The following is a 13,485-nucleotide window of genomic DNA, read 5'->3' as shown; positions in this document are numbered from 1 at the left end:
GGAAGAAACCTCCAGCAAAACCTGACTCGGGGAGTGTGGACATCTGCCTCGACCAGTTGGAGTAAGGAGAAAGAGAAGAGCATAGAGAGAGACAACGAAAAACAGACAGGGTAAAGCACAATGACCTCACCAGAAAACTGAATGCAGGCAAAATCATTAAAACTCACCGAGCTTTTTCTTTTTCCTTCTTTTATATAACAAGCACGGCTAATGTTTTTCCTATTATAAGATGCCCTTTATTTCTCAAGGGCTTGTCAAAGTGGATGAATGCTCACGCTTGACTTGGTGCCAAATACACTTCCTGATGCAACCCTCTCATTTTTCCGGGCTTGGAACCGGCACTAAGGCTACACGAGCTTGTGACCCCGTGAAGCTGGACTTGTCTCATTGCATGTAAGGTGAATGTGGTAACCACTACACCACGAAGCCACTTTTCCCAATACAAATTAAAAGCACTAATTCACTTCACTGAATTATTACATAGCTAAATCTTCCTTGACTCAACTGCACCAAAAATGTAGATTACAGTATCACAGGTATAGTCGTGTGGAGTCCTTAGTCCACTTCAACACTAATACACTTGGTTCTGGATTATTTCTAATTAATTTAATTAGTCATTTTTCAGCTTCTCTCTTCATTTCCACACAAAACATTGGTATCTTTAAACTGAAAATGCTAGAAATCCAATGAAAAAACAAAAGCACTAATTAAATTATTAAACTATTTTATTCGATTTTTTTAAACAGCACCTTCATGAAACCAAAGTCGTTTGTTCCAACTTTTGTCTTTCTTACATATGAGTTGTGTTCTCTTTGCATCCACAGAATGGAAAAGTCCCACAGCAAGGCTGAAGCCAGGGTCTCCACAAAATCTTGTCCCAAGTCAGTTGCAATTCGACGCCCTGTTCAGCTCTATTGGCCTCTGAATGAGCACCAGCAGGTGCCTGTTCATTTGGGAGTGTGCTTTTATGTCTCTCCACGGCTTTGGCGGTCTGCTCAAGGATTTCAGCATATCGGGGCTCAGTATCAGGAGTCAGAGGCTGAGACTCTGAGGGATCGTGGAAGAGGTTATACAGTAGCGACGGGTCATGGTGAGTCACATGCTCTCCATGACAAAGGCAAATCTTTGTGTCATAGCAGCCACCGGCGCCCGGGGGGAAAAAGTTGGGAGTGAAGAAGTGCACCTTGAAGATAGAGTCACCTGTATGGAAACACACATCGGTAAAGATATATCAACATAGAGTGGCAAGACAAAAAGTGAATTTTTAAAAATTATCTTTATATAGAAATGTACTGAAATCAGGTCAAATCTTCATCGAGGTCATAATCATGACAAAACCATCAATTTGAACTAGTAGCACACAAACCATTACATTGAATAATCTTTTCTATAAGAACAAATTAAAAAATGACTAACTAGAGTCAGGAATTAGCAAAAAGAGTCAAGAGTCCAACCAATGACACGTAATTATTTGCAACAGCCTTACTTTGACCTTTAAAAATAAACATTTCAGGGTTGGAATTTACTAAGAAAATAAATAAAAAACACAAAAAACAAAAACCATCTTCTGCTGTGACGCACGTATCCCAAAAATTGATTTGGAAAGACTCACTGTCATCAATCATTGATTTTTATGAAGCTGGAAAGGTTGCAGCTCTAGAGTTTAGATATTAATCAGTCTACAGTGAACAGTGAACCAGCTAAAGGCCAAAACAATCACTGAAGCATCTATTTTAATGAGTCTAACACAAATATTAGGGAAGGTTTGTATATGAACTGATGAACTGTGCAAAGTTGATGTTCTGAAGTGGGACAAAGTTTTTGCTGCACTAAGAAATAAGAAAGAAGTTTTTTATGTCCCTCACTGTATTTATTCAGCTTGCAATATAAGACATAATAAGAGCACATATAATATGGATGTACTTATTTTATCCTTTAGCCAAAACACCAGACACACCGTCAGCTATTGCTACTACTGTAGGCTAATCCCATCACGTGGTAATAAAAAACAGGCTGATGTCAGCATGTTGCGATAAAGCATCAATGTTTTATTATAGCCTTTGCCCTTCGGGGAGCAATTGAGGTCTCTGAGTGCTGTTTTCTATTTCAAGTTTTTGTTACTGAGCACTAAAATTTATTTTGTTTATATTTACAGATCACATTATTTAAAAACTTTGGGAATTTTTGGCATTAATATCCCTAACTGTAACAAGAAATAAGGAATAAAGAATCAAAAATGTTGATCTTCTAGGTTTATATATGTGTAAACTTACTGCCAGGTGGGTGCCAGCGCACTGCATTCAGGTAGATGCCACAGTAGTGGAACATGAACTCGTGCTCTGATCGTGCAACTTCCCCCTCCAACAGCGGCATGAGGTTATAGCCATCGGATTGTCTGGAATAGAATCACAAGAAAGAAAGAGGTCAGAACGATGGGGTAAAATACAATCGGAAACTGTTTTAACCTTTTCAAGAAAACGGGAAAGAAACAAGACTCAGTTAATACAATTACACACAATTTAAAAAGCACTTGTGGGAGTGAATTGATATACCTGTCTGGTTGTTTGTCCTTGGCTAAATATTTAAGGGTGGGATACAGATCCATGAGGCTAGTGGGTTCATCCACCACTTTTCCTGCTCTCAGCCTGCCTGGCCAGCGGAAAATGCCAGGTACCCTGATTCCCCCTTCCCAGCCCCCCATAGCTTTCCCACCTACATGTGAAACAACAGGAGACATAATAAAACACAGAGATGTGATTTTTTTTTGGTTTTGTTTGTCAATAGTACGCATGAGATTTAAAATTCTACAAAAATGTCTGAATGCCTGCTATAAAATCTTTAAAGTTTGCAATTTAATATCAGCAAAAAAACAGCTTGACACATTGTTTACCTTTATAGATGCCGTTCCAGCCTCCTTTCTGCCCAATTCGTGAATCAGAATCTTCCAGATGCCCACCATGATCGGAAGTAAAGTACATGAGAGTATTGTTGGCAATGCCAAGGGAATCCACCGTCTCTGTAATTTTACCTAAAAAGACAAGCGGCATAGTAAGATAATAGGATGAGGTTGATTTCAAAGGAAAATTAAGAACTGCACAGATTCCTAATTGGTGCAGAGCAACTGATTCATTGAGATCTTGCTTTCATACATTTGGCCATATTTTGTCGTGATTATAAAAACATGGATTGCTGACTGCCACAAAGCTACAAGCCACTGGATAATATTTAACATTGCATGCACATGGTGGCACACTTATTTCACCACCCTCACTCACCAATCATCCAGTCCACTTCTTCTAGGTTGTCACCGTAGGCACCATGCCGACTTTTGCCAGCAAACTGTGGTGTTTTAAACATTGGCGTGTGGATATGGGCCAATGAGAAGACTAGGAGGAATGGACGATCCACATTCCTAAAGAGCAGCAAAAAGGAGTTGAACACTCTCTCAAAGGCCTTTTTTTATCTTTTTAATTATTGCCTGTTTTCTTGTCATGGCAATGGGGACAAGCAATTTCCTGTCATTGTCAACCATAACCAACAATGATCTAATCCCACTCACATAAATTGCCCTGTGAAGCTGAAGTCTGATGCAAACTAAGCCACTAGCATTGTCTGTGTGACATTTGATGCTCTATAGAGTTTCTTTTTTTTTTTTTTAAACGGCTTCAATGAGTTGAAAACAGTTCAAGTGAATCAAAACAACACAGGTCCACACACACAAGAATCTTAGGGCGTTTTCACACCCAGAGTTCATTTATTCTGGTGCGAATCAGTTTATGAGTTTATAAACTTGCATCTTTTTCCAGTGTTTTAGTTTGTTTTCATACAGAAAATTAAAAAAAATAAAAATGACTAGTTGCTAGTCCGTACAACCGTTTGTGTACTATTTTTTTATAGATCCTGTTTTATGATTTATTTTGATACGATTTATTTTGGTAATGATCCCTGTAATAACTATCTGAAATAATGAATGTCCTATCCATCCATCCATCTTCATCCGCTTTATCCGAGGCCGGGTCGCGGGGGCAGCAGCCTAAGCAAAGAGGCCCAGACCTCCCTCTCCCCAGCCACCTCCTCCAGCTTATCCGAGGGAACACCAAGGCGTTCCCAGGCCAGCCGAGAGATATAATCTCTCCAGCGTGTCCTGGGTCTGCCCCGGGGCCTCCTCCCGGTGGGACATGCCTGCCAGGAGGCGCCCAGGGGGCATCCTTGTCAGATGCCCGAACCACCTCAGCTGGCTCCTTTCGATGTGGAGCAGCAGCGGCTCTACTCTGAGCCCCTCCCGGATGGCCGAACTTCTCACCCTATCTCTTATTCCATAGTTCTTTCGGTCACTACCCACAGCTCGTGGCCATAGGTGAGGGTAGGGACGTCCTAATTAGTAAGAATCATTTGAATGTGCACTGATGTCAGTCTGAGTTCAAATGTTAAGGTTAATTTCCTCACAAGGGAAACAGAAAATTATTAGTATTGTTGGAGATCAATCAGCAGTAAATCTAACATAAATACATTCATATCAAGGTTAACTTCCTTGATAAGACTGCAAACAAAAGACTACCAGTAAAAGCCTCTGCACAAAAGCCATGTGATTATTTGTTTTGCTCCACCACTTTTACCTCTTTATAAAGTTTTGTGCTTCTCCCAGCAATCTCTGGGGCAGTGTCTCCACGGTCATCGGCTGTTCGATTACTTCTTGGTTCCTCATAATGATGCAGTTCCATGTTGGCAAGAACTTAAAGGGCACATACCACACAGCGGTTGCTAGGATGCAGAGAAAGAAAAGTAGTACCAGGAGCCACAGGCCGACTTCAAAAAGGCCACACACACGGGCACACACCTGAAAACATGTAGCACATAGACACACAAAGGCTGGATTCAGAAAGATTTGTCTGTTTGTTTGTTCTTCCCTAATGACAACGTTCACAGTTATTCCCGGTTTACTTCTAGTGTTTTTAGAAAGCCTTTTGATTTTATAGTGGTTTTCTCACCTTAGGTTCTATACGCAGGAGAACAGATTAGGTACTCAGGTAATTAGGTACTCGTTATATAATGTTTGCCAGCAACACCTGATTACCAACTACAACTTCAGAGATTATATATAACTGACTCAGTCCTCTCTAACAAAGCCATTTAACCATATTTTCTCCATAACAGACATTTTATTGTACAGACATTACTCCTGGGACCCTTCTCTATTAATTTACTTTTGTGCAACTTCATGATACAACCACTAGATGGCATCAGAAACTACCATGAACGTTTATTATTTTCCCTTAGTGAAACAAGTAGTACATTGTGTCCTTTGTTCACACTAGAACAGAAAATAGAAAATAGTTGTATTTGTTAACATTTGACGAGGATGAAGTGGTTCCTGGTTTTTGTATTTGCTTTTAATCATTGTTAATGACACAGCTAACTGGTATCCCCTGGTTTCTCCTGGGAATACCAATGCTGCAGGTGAGGTAGCATCAATAAACATTCATGTGTTAACGTTTTTCTTTTTTTCTAGAATACGTTTCTGGGCGGCGTAACTGAATTTCACATTTGCAGTTTGCGTTTCCAGTTTGTGTTTTTTTTCCCCTCCAACCTCTTAAGCACATGTCTAAGTGATTACACACATCAGTTAATTTTGCTTTGGGGCAACTAGCACAACGACTCTTTGTTTTCCAGTTTCTTACTCATCGTCTAACAAGGATGTTGTATCCCTCAGGATTTCTTATAATTCCATTCTTTTCAGTAAATATGCCTCTGTGAGACTTCTTTAAAATAAAATGTACCTCATTATGATCTTGTTGTTCTTGTTACGATTATAATTGTATGATCATGCCAGGTCTCTCTTGGAAATGACATTTTTAATCTCAGTGAGATTTTTACCTGGATAAATAAAGGATTAATAAATGAAAAAAAGAATGTGTGCAGATGAAAACAAAGATAAACTGACAGAAAAATCACACTTACGATTGTGAGAAGTCCAACTCCGAGCAACACGGTCAAATTTTGGAGCGCGTGCTGGAGATCTACCAGCACGTCGCTGCCCTCTCCAGGCACACAGTCATTGAACAGGGTGAATGGTAGACCATAGAAGTAACTGAAGCCATGCTGGTTCGGGTGATGACAGTGATCCTCTCTGTGTTTGCAATTCACACCCAAGTGCCATTTACCTGTAGATATACAATGAAAATGAGATATAGAAAGATGAGATACCAGAACCATAAATCCTGGGTATGTTTCTTCAGATGAGCTACGGTGCATACCAAATGCAAACCATATGAATTTCAAGTGCTGCGAGTGCCATCAACCTTTTCTCACTTTCACTGGTAAAGTGAGGAAATGCTGATGTCATCACAAATTGCCTTCTTGTGCTCAATAAAACATCCCCGGTGTGCAGACCTTTAAGTGCCATTTTCCAAAGGGCCATAGCACATTATGTCATCTCACCCACTAGACCAGTAGTGTATCCTTGCTGCTGCAGTCTCTTAGCAAAGGTGGTCTCACTGGGTGCAAGCCCTCCTGAACCTCCGAGGAACAGCAGCACCTGGACACGCCCTGTGCTAACCATTCCTAGTCAATAGATGCACACATGCACAAAAAACAAAAAAGGTTAATCAAATATGGAACATGGAGTTTGTCCAGGTTGCCACTTGCTGACTGAGCGTAAATATGTCTGTTACCTGAGCGGATTGCATAACGGCCCGTCATAAAAGCAGTACGACTTGGGGTGCAGAGTGGAGCAGCTGCAATGTGCTGAGTAAGCTTCACCCCGTCAGAAGCAAGTCTGTCGATATTTGGAGTTCTAAAGACATTGAACAGATATGATGAAGGGTCTTATCAAGTTTAAACAGAGACACATTTTTTTTGGCTGGATGCACATTCAGATTATTGGAAATTCTGCTCTTCAGACTGAAAAGGAATGGGAGATCAGCCACAGACAAGTGTGCTAGTTTAGCCTGTCCCTGCTGCAGATTGCACTGTTTTGAAATCAGTTTCAATATGGCACGTATTATATTATTATACACATTTAGCACATTGTAGTAGCAAGTAAATGAGCAGATCACACTGTGTGTATCACCTCTACAGGATTTTTTTCCTGCTAATCACCATTGTGAAGATGTGTGATGATGAGGATTTAGGATGTAGTGTGAAGGAGTATCTCATTAACTCCTTTAGCACTTTAACAAGGAAAGACTTGAAAGAGAGGGTTTATATGATGGCGCGGGGACTGAATTTTCAAACGATCACATGTGAGAAGTCACTTAGTTAACAGGTTGTGCTAACTTCAGCGAATGCTTTTGCAAGTTACACCACCAGGATCTGGCATACGTAATATTATAATAATATTATATTATTTTGGTTTCCATGTACCCCAGTTTTAAGAAACTAGAGACACACAAATATTCGTGTATTTAACAACATTTTCAAAACTAAGAAAGCTGTATTTCTGTAAAATTAAACAGTGGTGATAACAATATGGCCTATTAATAATTTTTTTTTAATGCTACATTACATAAAGTCTGGAATGGCTTTAAAACTGAATGAACAGACATATTATTTGGTATAAAGATTAAAATTAACTTTAACTACATTACATGCCGTTTTTATTAGAGACTTAAAAGAGAGTTTAGAGTTTAATACAATTCCCAAATATTTATGACAGCCTACAACCTGCAGTTTTTTCCTCCAGATATGTAAACATTAGATTGTACAACAGACGCCTTACTTGGTGAAAAGCAAACACACTAACTGAAAACAAGACTAATTCAGCCATATGGAAACATTTAAGAGAAGATCTGCAAGTTTGTTGGTTGTTTCAGTTTCACTATTACTATACACAAAGAACAGTTCTTGCTTGTGTGTAATTAGCAGTGCCATGACATTCACCTGTGATACAAGACTGAGAATAGAAAATGTTTATATTTGCTTTCAACTGAAGGCCAATTTCACTATTACCACTGACAGCGTGTGACTGGCTGTGTCCTTTCACACATATTTGAAAAACATTGGATTGAAAACATTAATGCAATGCTGGACGGCATTAAGGTCAGTGTGAGATCTATAGTCCTGAGTGACATAAGGACAAACTGTTTTGATGACCTGTCAGAGCCAGAGGAGAAATGCATGAACACAATAACAAAATAGAAGTGAAGTGCACGTGCAGACAATAGCAGTGTGTACGAACACAATGAGAAAGGCTAGCATGGGTGGGGAAATGACTGAAGTGCATCAAAGAGATCAAGAACAACTGTAAAATGCCCAATAGTGCTCAGACACTTGTAATTTTATTAAATGCCTGACTTCTTTACTTGCTTGGGTTATGGGCCATTCTCATGGTGTGGCTTTGCAACGTTTACTAAAGGATCTGAAGTAATTCCTCAATTGTAGTTCCTCACTATCAGCTAGTGTTTCAAAGTGTATAATTACTACAGAAGGTTTTTTAAAAATGCATATGTCCTTTAAAATTTATTTAGCCAGTAATGAAATTCTAGAAAGGTGAAAAAATAAACTTAACAAAGAATAGTGGAGCGAAACACACAGCTACACACATTTCAGACTTACCTAATGGTGTCATTACCGTAGCACCCTATATCACCAATTCCTAAGTCATCAACAACCATTAGAACAAAGTTGGGCTTCTGGTCAAATCCCTTCCCTGTGACATCACGTCCTGTTGTCAGGAGCAGGAAGAGAAAAGGGACCAACAGGACAGACCTGAGAGCAAAACACTGGTTATACATCTGAAGTTCTCTTATATGTGATTTTAGACACCCCCCCCATATCTTGACAATCAGGGGTCAAAGAAACACTGACATATTTTCCGAACCCAAGGTTAGTATTTTTTATCATCATTGGTGATTAAGACGTCGATTATTCGATATTTAAATAAAACCTATATGAATTCATCAGATTTCTGGACTTCGTATTAGGTTTTGGACTTCGAGCAAATAAAACTTACGATTTCACTTTGGACTCTCTTGCGATTTCACTTGTGACGTGCAACTCTTTTTTGTTTTTTGGATCACGTCTTACATTTTATATACCAAACCTTTTTTCTTAATGTATCAACGTGATAACGATTCTTAGTTTTGGTTATAAAACGAATCCATAATATGACTACTGCTGTGATACGCGTTTTGCAACAGTGGCAAATGTGTAAAAAAAAAAGTGACACATAGGTGCTGCTGCTCTGAAGCTCGGACTGTCGGGAGAGCAAAAGTGAAATCAGATAGGTGCCTTTTGTCTTTTGTTTTAATTTGAGCTCTTTCAACGGGCTCTTACCGTAGCTCGTGTGAGAGCAATTGCATTTGCAGTTGTCTCGATAAGCAGAATTTTTTTCCCATCCGAACTCACCTCATAATGTGCTTTCACATTCATGAATCCATAAACACAGGAGTTCCTTCTTAGCTAGATTCGTTGGCCCCGCCTCGCTGACTGTACAGTACTGTTTCAAGCATGAGCGCAGAACCTTTATTTGTACCGTAATGTAGGACATAAAGGCACAAAAAACTGCTGTGGCCTGCAAGTTACTGGTCGACACCCCTTGTTTTTGTCTCATACTTTAAAGGTGCACTTTTTTACGGAGCCCCGCAAGGGACATGGGAGGAAAAAAAAATTACGATGAACTTTTGCGAGATCTCGCAAAACAAACTCGGGATCTCGCAAAACTTTGCGAGATTTCGCAAAAGTCCGTCTTAATTTTTTTTTCTGCCATGTCCCCTGCGGGGCTCCGTACTTTTTACATATCTTTATCTACTATTATTTTTTCAAAGTTATGATCAATGAATAGTTATTCAGTCCAGTTTAAAGAATTAAGTGGTTTAAGTGGTATGGAAATGCAACATGTTGCAAACTATAATGGGAAATAGATGTCAAAAACATAACTATAGCTCTTATATAGTATATAATAAACTCATGGACTTATAGGGCATTTGTTTTACCTCAGAACATCTATTTGTGAGGGATATTTTTACACTAAATTATTCTCTTGTATTTTTCATGACTCATTTTATCTCGATACCAAAACAAGACCTTTCATGAGAAATCATTCTACCTGATTAACTTGTTGGGCGCAAACTCTATTAGTCACTACCTCGTCTCCATAGTCACCTTCACTGCTTTGTTTAATTGGACAGCTTACGGTTGGTGTGGGCGTAATGCCTTGGGGGGGGGGGGGTACCAAATGTGTTCATGAAGATAGGTGTGTTTGGCTTACCAACAAAAACATTATGGAACTTCCCACATTCTATCTCTGAGAAACTGATCAGGTGTGTCTTTATAGACCTGTCACAATAAATCAGTTGCAACGGGAGAATTATTATTGTGTGGCTGTCCTTCTATAAATACCTGACATATCTTAGATTTTTTTTTCTCACTGAACTTTATTAACTTTTCGACAGATCACATACACAAAAAGCCACAAACACAAAATAGAATAACTTTTACTGTATTTATATCGTATGTATGGTAAAATAACAGTAATTGAAGCTTATTCATTGGTCACAACCACATGCTCATAAGACCCATAGGGCATTGGTGTTTACCATACAGAATTGCACTCCCTGCCCACTTCATTAGGTACACCCTACTACTAGTTGGACCCCCTTTTGCCTTCATAGCTGCCTTAATTCTTTGTGGTATCAATTCAACAAAATGCTGGAAACATTCCTCAGAGATTTTTGTCCGTACTGATATGATAAAATCATGCCGTTGCTGCAGATTTGTTGGGTGCACATCCATGACAACAATCTGCCGTTCCACCACATGCCAAAGGTGCTGTATTGGATTGCGATCTGGTGACTGTGGAGGCCATTTGAGTACATTGAACTTATTGTCATGTTCAAGAAACTAGTTTCTGATGATCTGAACTTTGTGAACTGATTTGTTACCTTGCAGGAAGCAGCCATCAGAAGATGTATACACTAGTTATAAAGGGATGGACATGGTCAGCAACAATACTGCAGCAGGCTGTGGGATTTCAGTGATTCTCAGTAGGTATTAAGGGCTGAAACTGTGCCAAGGAAATATTATATTCGTTATAACACCACCATTTGGCCTGAACAGTTGTTAGAAGACAGGATAGATCCATGTTTTCAGTTTCAGTTTTCATTGTCCAGTTTTGGTGAGCTTACATGAATCCTAGCTTCACTTTACTGTTGTTAGCTGACAGCAGCAACGCCTAGTGTGTTTTTCTGCTGTTAAATTGCAGATAAATTGCACTTTTGGAGATGCTCTTCTGTGTGGCTTGGTTGTAACAAGTGGTTATCTGAGTTACTGTTGCCTTCCTATTACCTCAAAGTAATCTGGCAATTCTCCTATGATCTCTGACATCAATAATGCATCTTCACTCAGAGAACTGCTGCTGATTGGAACTTTTCTCTTTTTTTGGACCATTCTCTGTAAACCCTAGAGATGGGTGTGGTGTTTCTGAGTTTCTGAAATGCTCAGACAAGACTGTCTGGCACCAAAAGGGTATCTTAAATCACCTTTCTTTTACATTCTGACACTCTGAATTTTAGCATGTCATGTTGACCATGTCTATATTCCTAAATAAATTAAGTTTCCAGCATGTGATTGGCTGATTAGAAATTTGTGTTAGCAGGTGTACCAGATGAAGTGGCCAGTCTACATGTTTGCCATTAGATTTGAGCACATTAACAAACAAAACATACATTTTAGAATTAGCAATAAAAACAAACACTGCTTTGACTAATGGGAAATCTAAATACTAATGTATTTTGGCATAAACCAAAGTAATTGTCAAACTACAATAACTTTAGATGGTGCTAATTCAATTAATCTTCTGGTGACCTTGAATGTCCGTTCTACAGTAATCCATTACATCACTGAAGAGTTTTTGATGTATACCAAAGTGATGAACTGGTCTATCAACAGTGGCTAAAAATGAAAGAAAAAGAAATCCCACAAAAACTGTTTAATTGATTCCTCAAACATTATTTACACAACTCCAGAAGAACACAAGTGCCAGATGACAAAAATAAAAAGGACAGTTCCTACACAAAAACCACACAGAATATTTAAATAAACAGGAAGTCAGAAGAAGAACAAATGAATTGTCTATATATGTGTAGTAAATCAAGATGTATACAGGATAGGAACGTGCTTCTCCCATTGAGATTACAAAAAAAATCTCTGCTTGTGTCGCTGTGTCGTTTTTTTATGATGACATTATTGTTTGTTTTCCTATCAGGAATATTCAAGAGCATATAAGGAATAAGGCAGGACTGGTCAGTGCCATGATTGATGCCCTAGTGTTATGTGGCAAGTGCACTTCAGGACCCAATGAGTTTACAACACTCAAGGTTTACATTCTGGTTTGAATGCTTTGTTCTGATACGTTGTATTGCTGGATCAAGCACCATGAGGTGACTGTAGTTGTGAATTGATATAATATAAATAAGACTGAATTATTGACCGAGAGTGTTTCGGCAAAATGTATTGTTGACCATGATGTCCTCAGTGCAAGCAACGCATATCGAATTTTTCTGGATTATTGTACGAGTCTCCATTACAGGAAGTTATCTAAAAGAGCATCGCAGGACATTTCAGTGCTTTTGTTCACTGCAGGGCAGTACTGCATTTAAAGAAAAAATTTGTATTTTGAAGGCATCGGTGGCTAGTCCTATTTGTATTATTATTATTATTGAGTGGGTATTTTTTGTGCATTGTCACTCCTGATACACTATCTACGTAGTTCAGTGTTACAAGAAAAAACAGCTTTTGTCTGTCACAGATTACAGGTTAAGAAGGCAGATCGCTGACACTGCGTCTGACCCACAGTTTGTAGAGTGGAATTGATCACAGATTATTAACATTTCTCAGCTTGAGGCTAGGCTGTTAGCAACAGTCTCTGTCCTGTATTGCAGCTATATGGTGCTTTACAAGTAACACACATTACATGACCTGCAGCACTATGCAGCCTCTATAGCCATATATCAAAGTTTAAAGGGAGCAGGGCAAGTACAAAACTTCAAGGCAACAAAAAAGACATTCAGAAGTTACGAATTTTTTGTGTGTGTGCTACATTTGGAAAAAAGCAGTAGCGCTGCATTCTTTGCATTTTACAATAATATTAACAAAATAGCACAGCAAACAAGTTGACTAAAGACAATCTATCGGCTCCGAGGCACGGCTGCTAAATGTAAAGGATTCCTATAAAAAAATCACAAGTGAATGGCGTTTGTAATGTGTATACATGAACAATAAAAATACACTGTTACAGCAGCTGGCTTGCTCAAATAAAGAGACACACAATGAGAAGAGTTTTACATCTGCCACCAGCGGAGGTGGTTGAAAGAGTTTAGATTGCAAGATTAGCTAAAATAACTAAGACTGCAAACGGCCCGACTGTGGACACACATACAGCAGCTGTTATGTTTGTGTTGTTATTATTTTACATGCATGAGCAGTTTAATTTTAAAAAAAATGTAATTGCGTAAATGACAGATTAAGAATGAATACAGAACACTCTTT

General features: G+C 38.9%; 1 protein-coding gene across 1 annotated transcript; it reads right to left on the bottom strand.

The window, feature by feature from the left end:
* Positions 1 to 707: 707 nt before the first annotated feature.
* Positions 708 to 9,566, bottom strand: arsh (arylsulfatase H). Its single transcript, XM_005723308.1, has 11 exons — positions 9,346 to 9,566; positions 8,554 to 8,706; positions 6,672 to 6,793; positions 6,439 to 6,561; positions 5,959 to 6,161; positions 4,617 to 4,837; positions 3,276 to 3,412; positions 2,891 to 3,028; positions 2,553 to 2,712; positions 2,274 to 2,395; positions 708 to 1,200 (listed from the first exon to the last, which is right to left on the bottom strand). Exons 1-11 carry the CDS (start codon positions 9,348 to 9,350, stop codon positions 791 to 793), a joined length of 1,794 nt encoding a protein of 597 aa, XP_005723365.1. The 5' UTR covers positions 9,351 to 9,566; the 3' UTR covers positions 708 to 790.
* Between the last annotated feature and the right edge of the window lie 3,919 nt (positions 9,567 to 13,485).

The sequence above is a fragment of the Pundamilia nyererei genome, unplaced genomic scaffold (genome assembly GCF_000239375.1).
Source record: "Pundamilia nyererei isolate P.nyererei 1_Seehausen unplaced genomic scaffold, PunNye1.0 scaffold00009, whole genome shotgun sequence".
In the NCBI taxonomy this organism is placed as follows: domain Eukaryota; kingdom Metazoa; phylum Chordata; class Actinopteri; order Cichliformes; family Cichlidae; genus Pundamilia; species Pundamilia nyererei.
This window is presented reverse-complemented; position numbering and strand designations above follow the sequence as displayed.

Bases quoted from the DNA above. Each gene is read 5' to 3' on its own strand.
- arsh (XM_005723308.1), bottom strand. The intron at 6,794-8,553 runs GTAAGTCTGAAA...CAATGTCTTTAG, and splicing joins TACGGTAATGACACCATTAG to AACTCCAAATATCGACAGAC. The intron at 1,201-2,273 runs GTAAGTTTACAC...GTTTCCATACAG, and splicing joins GCGCTGGCACCCACCTGGCA to GTGACTCTATCTTCAAGGTG.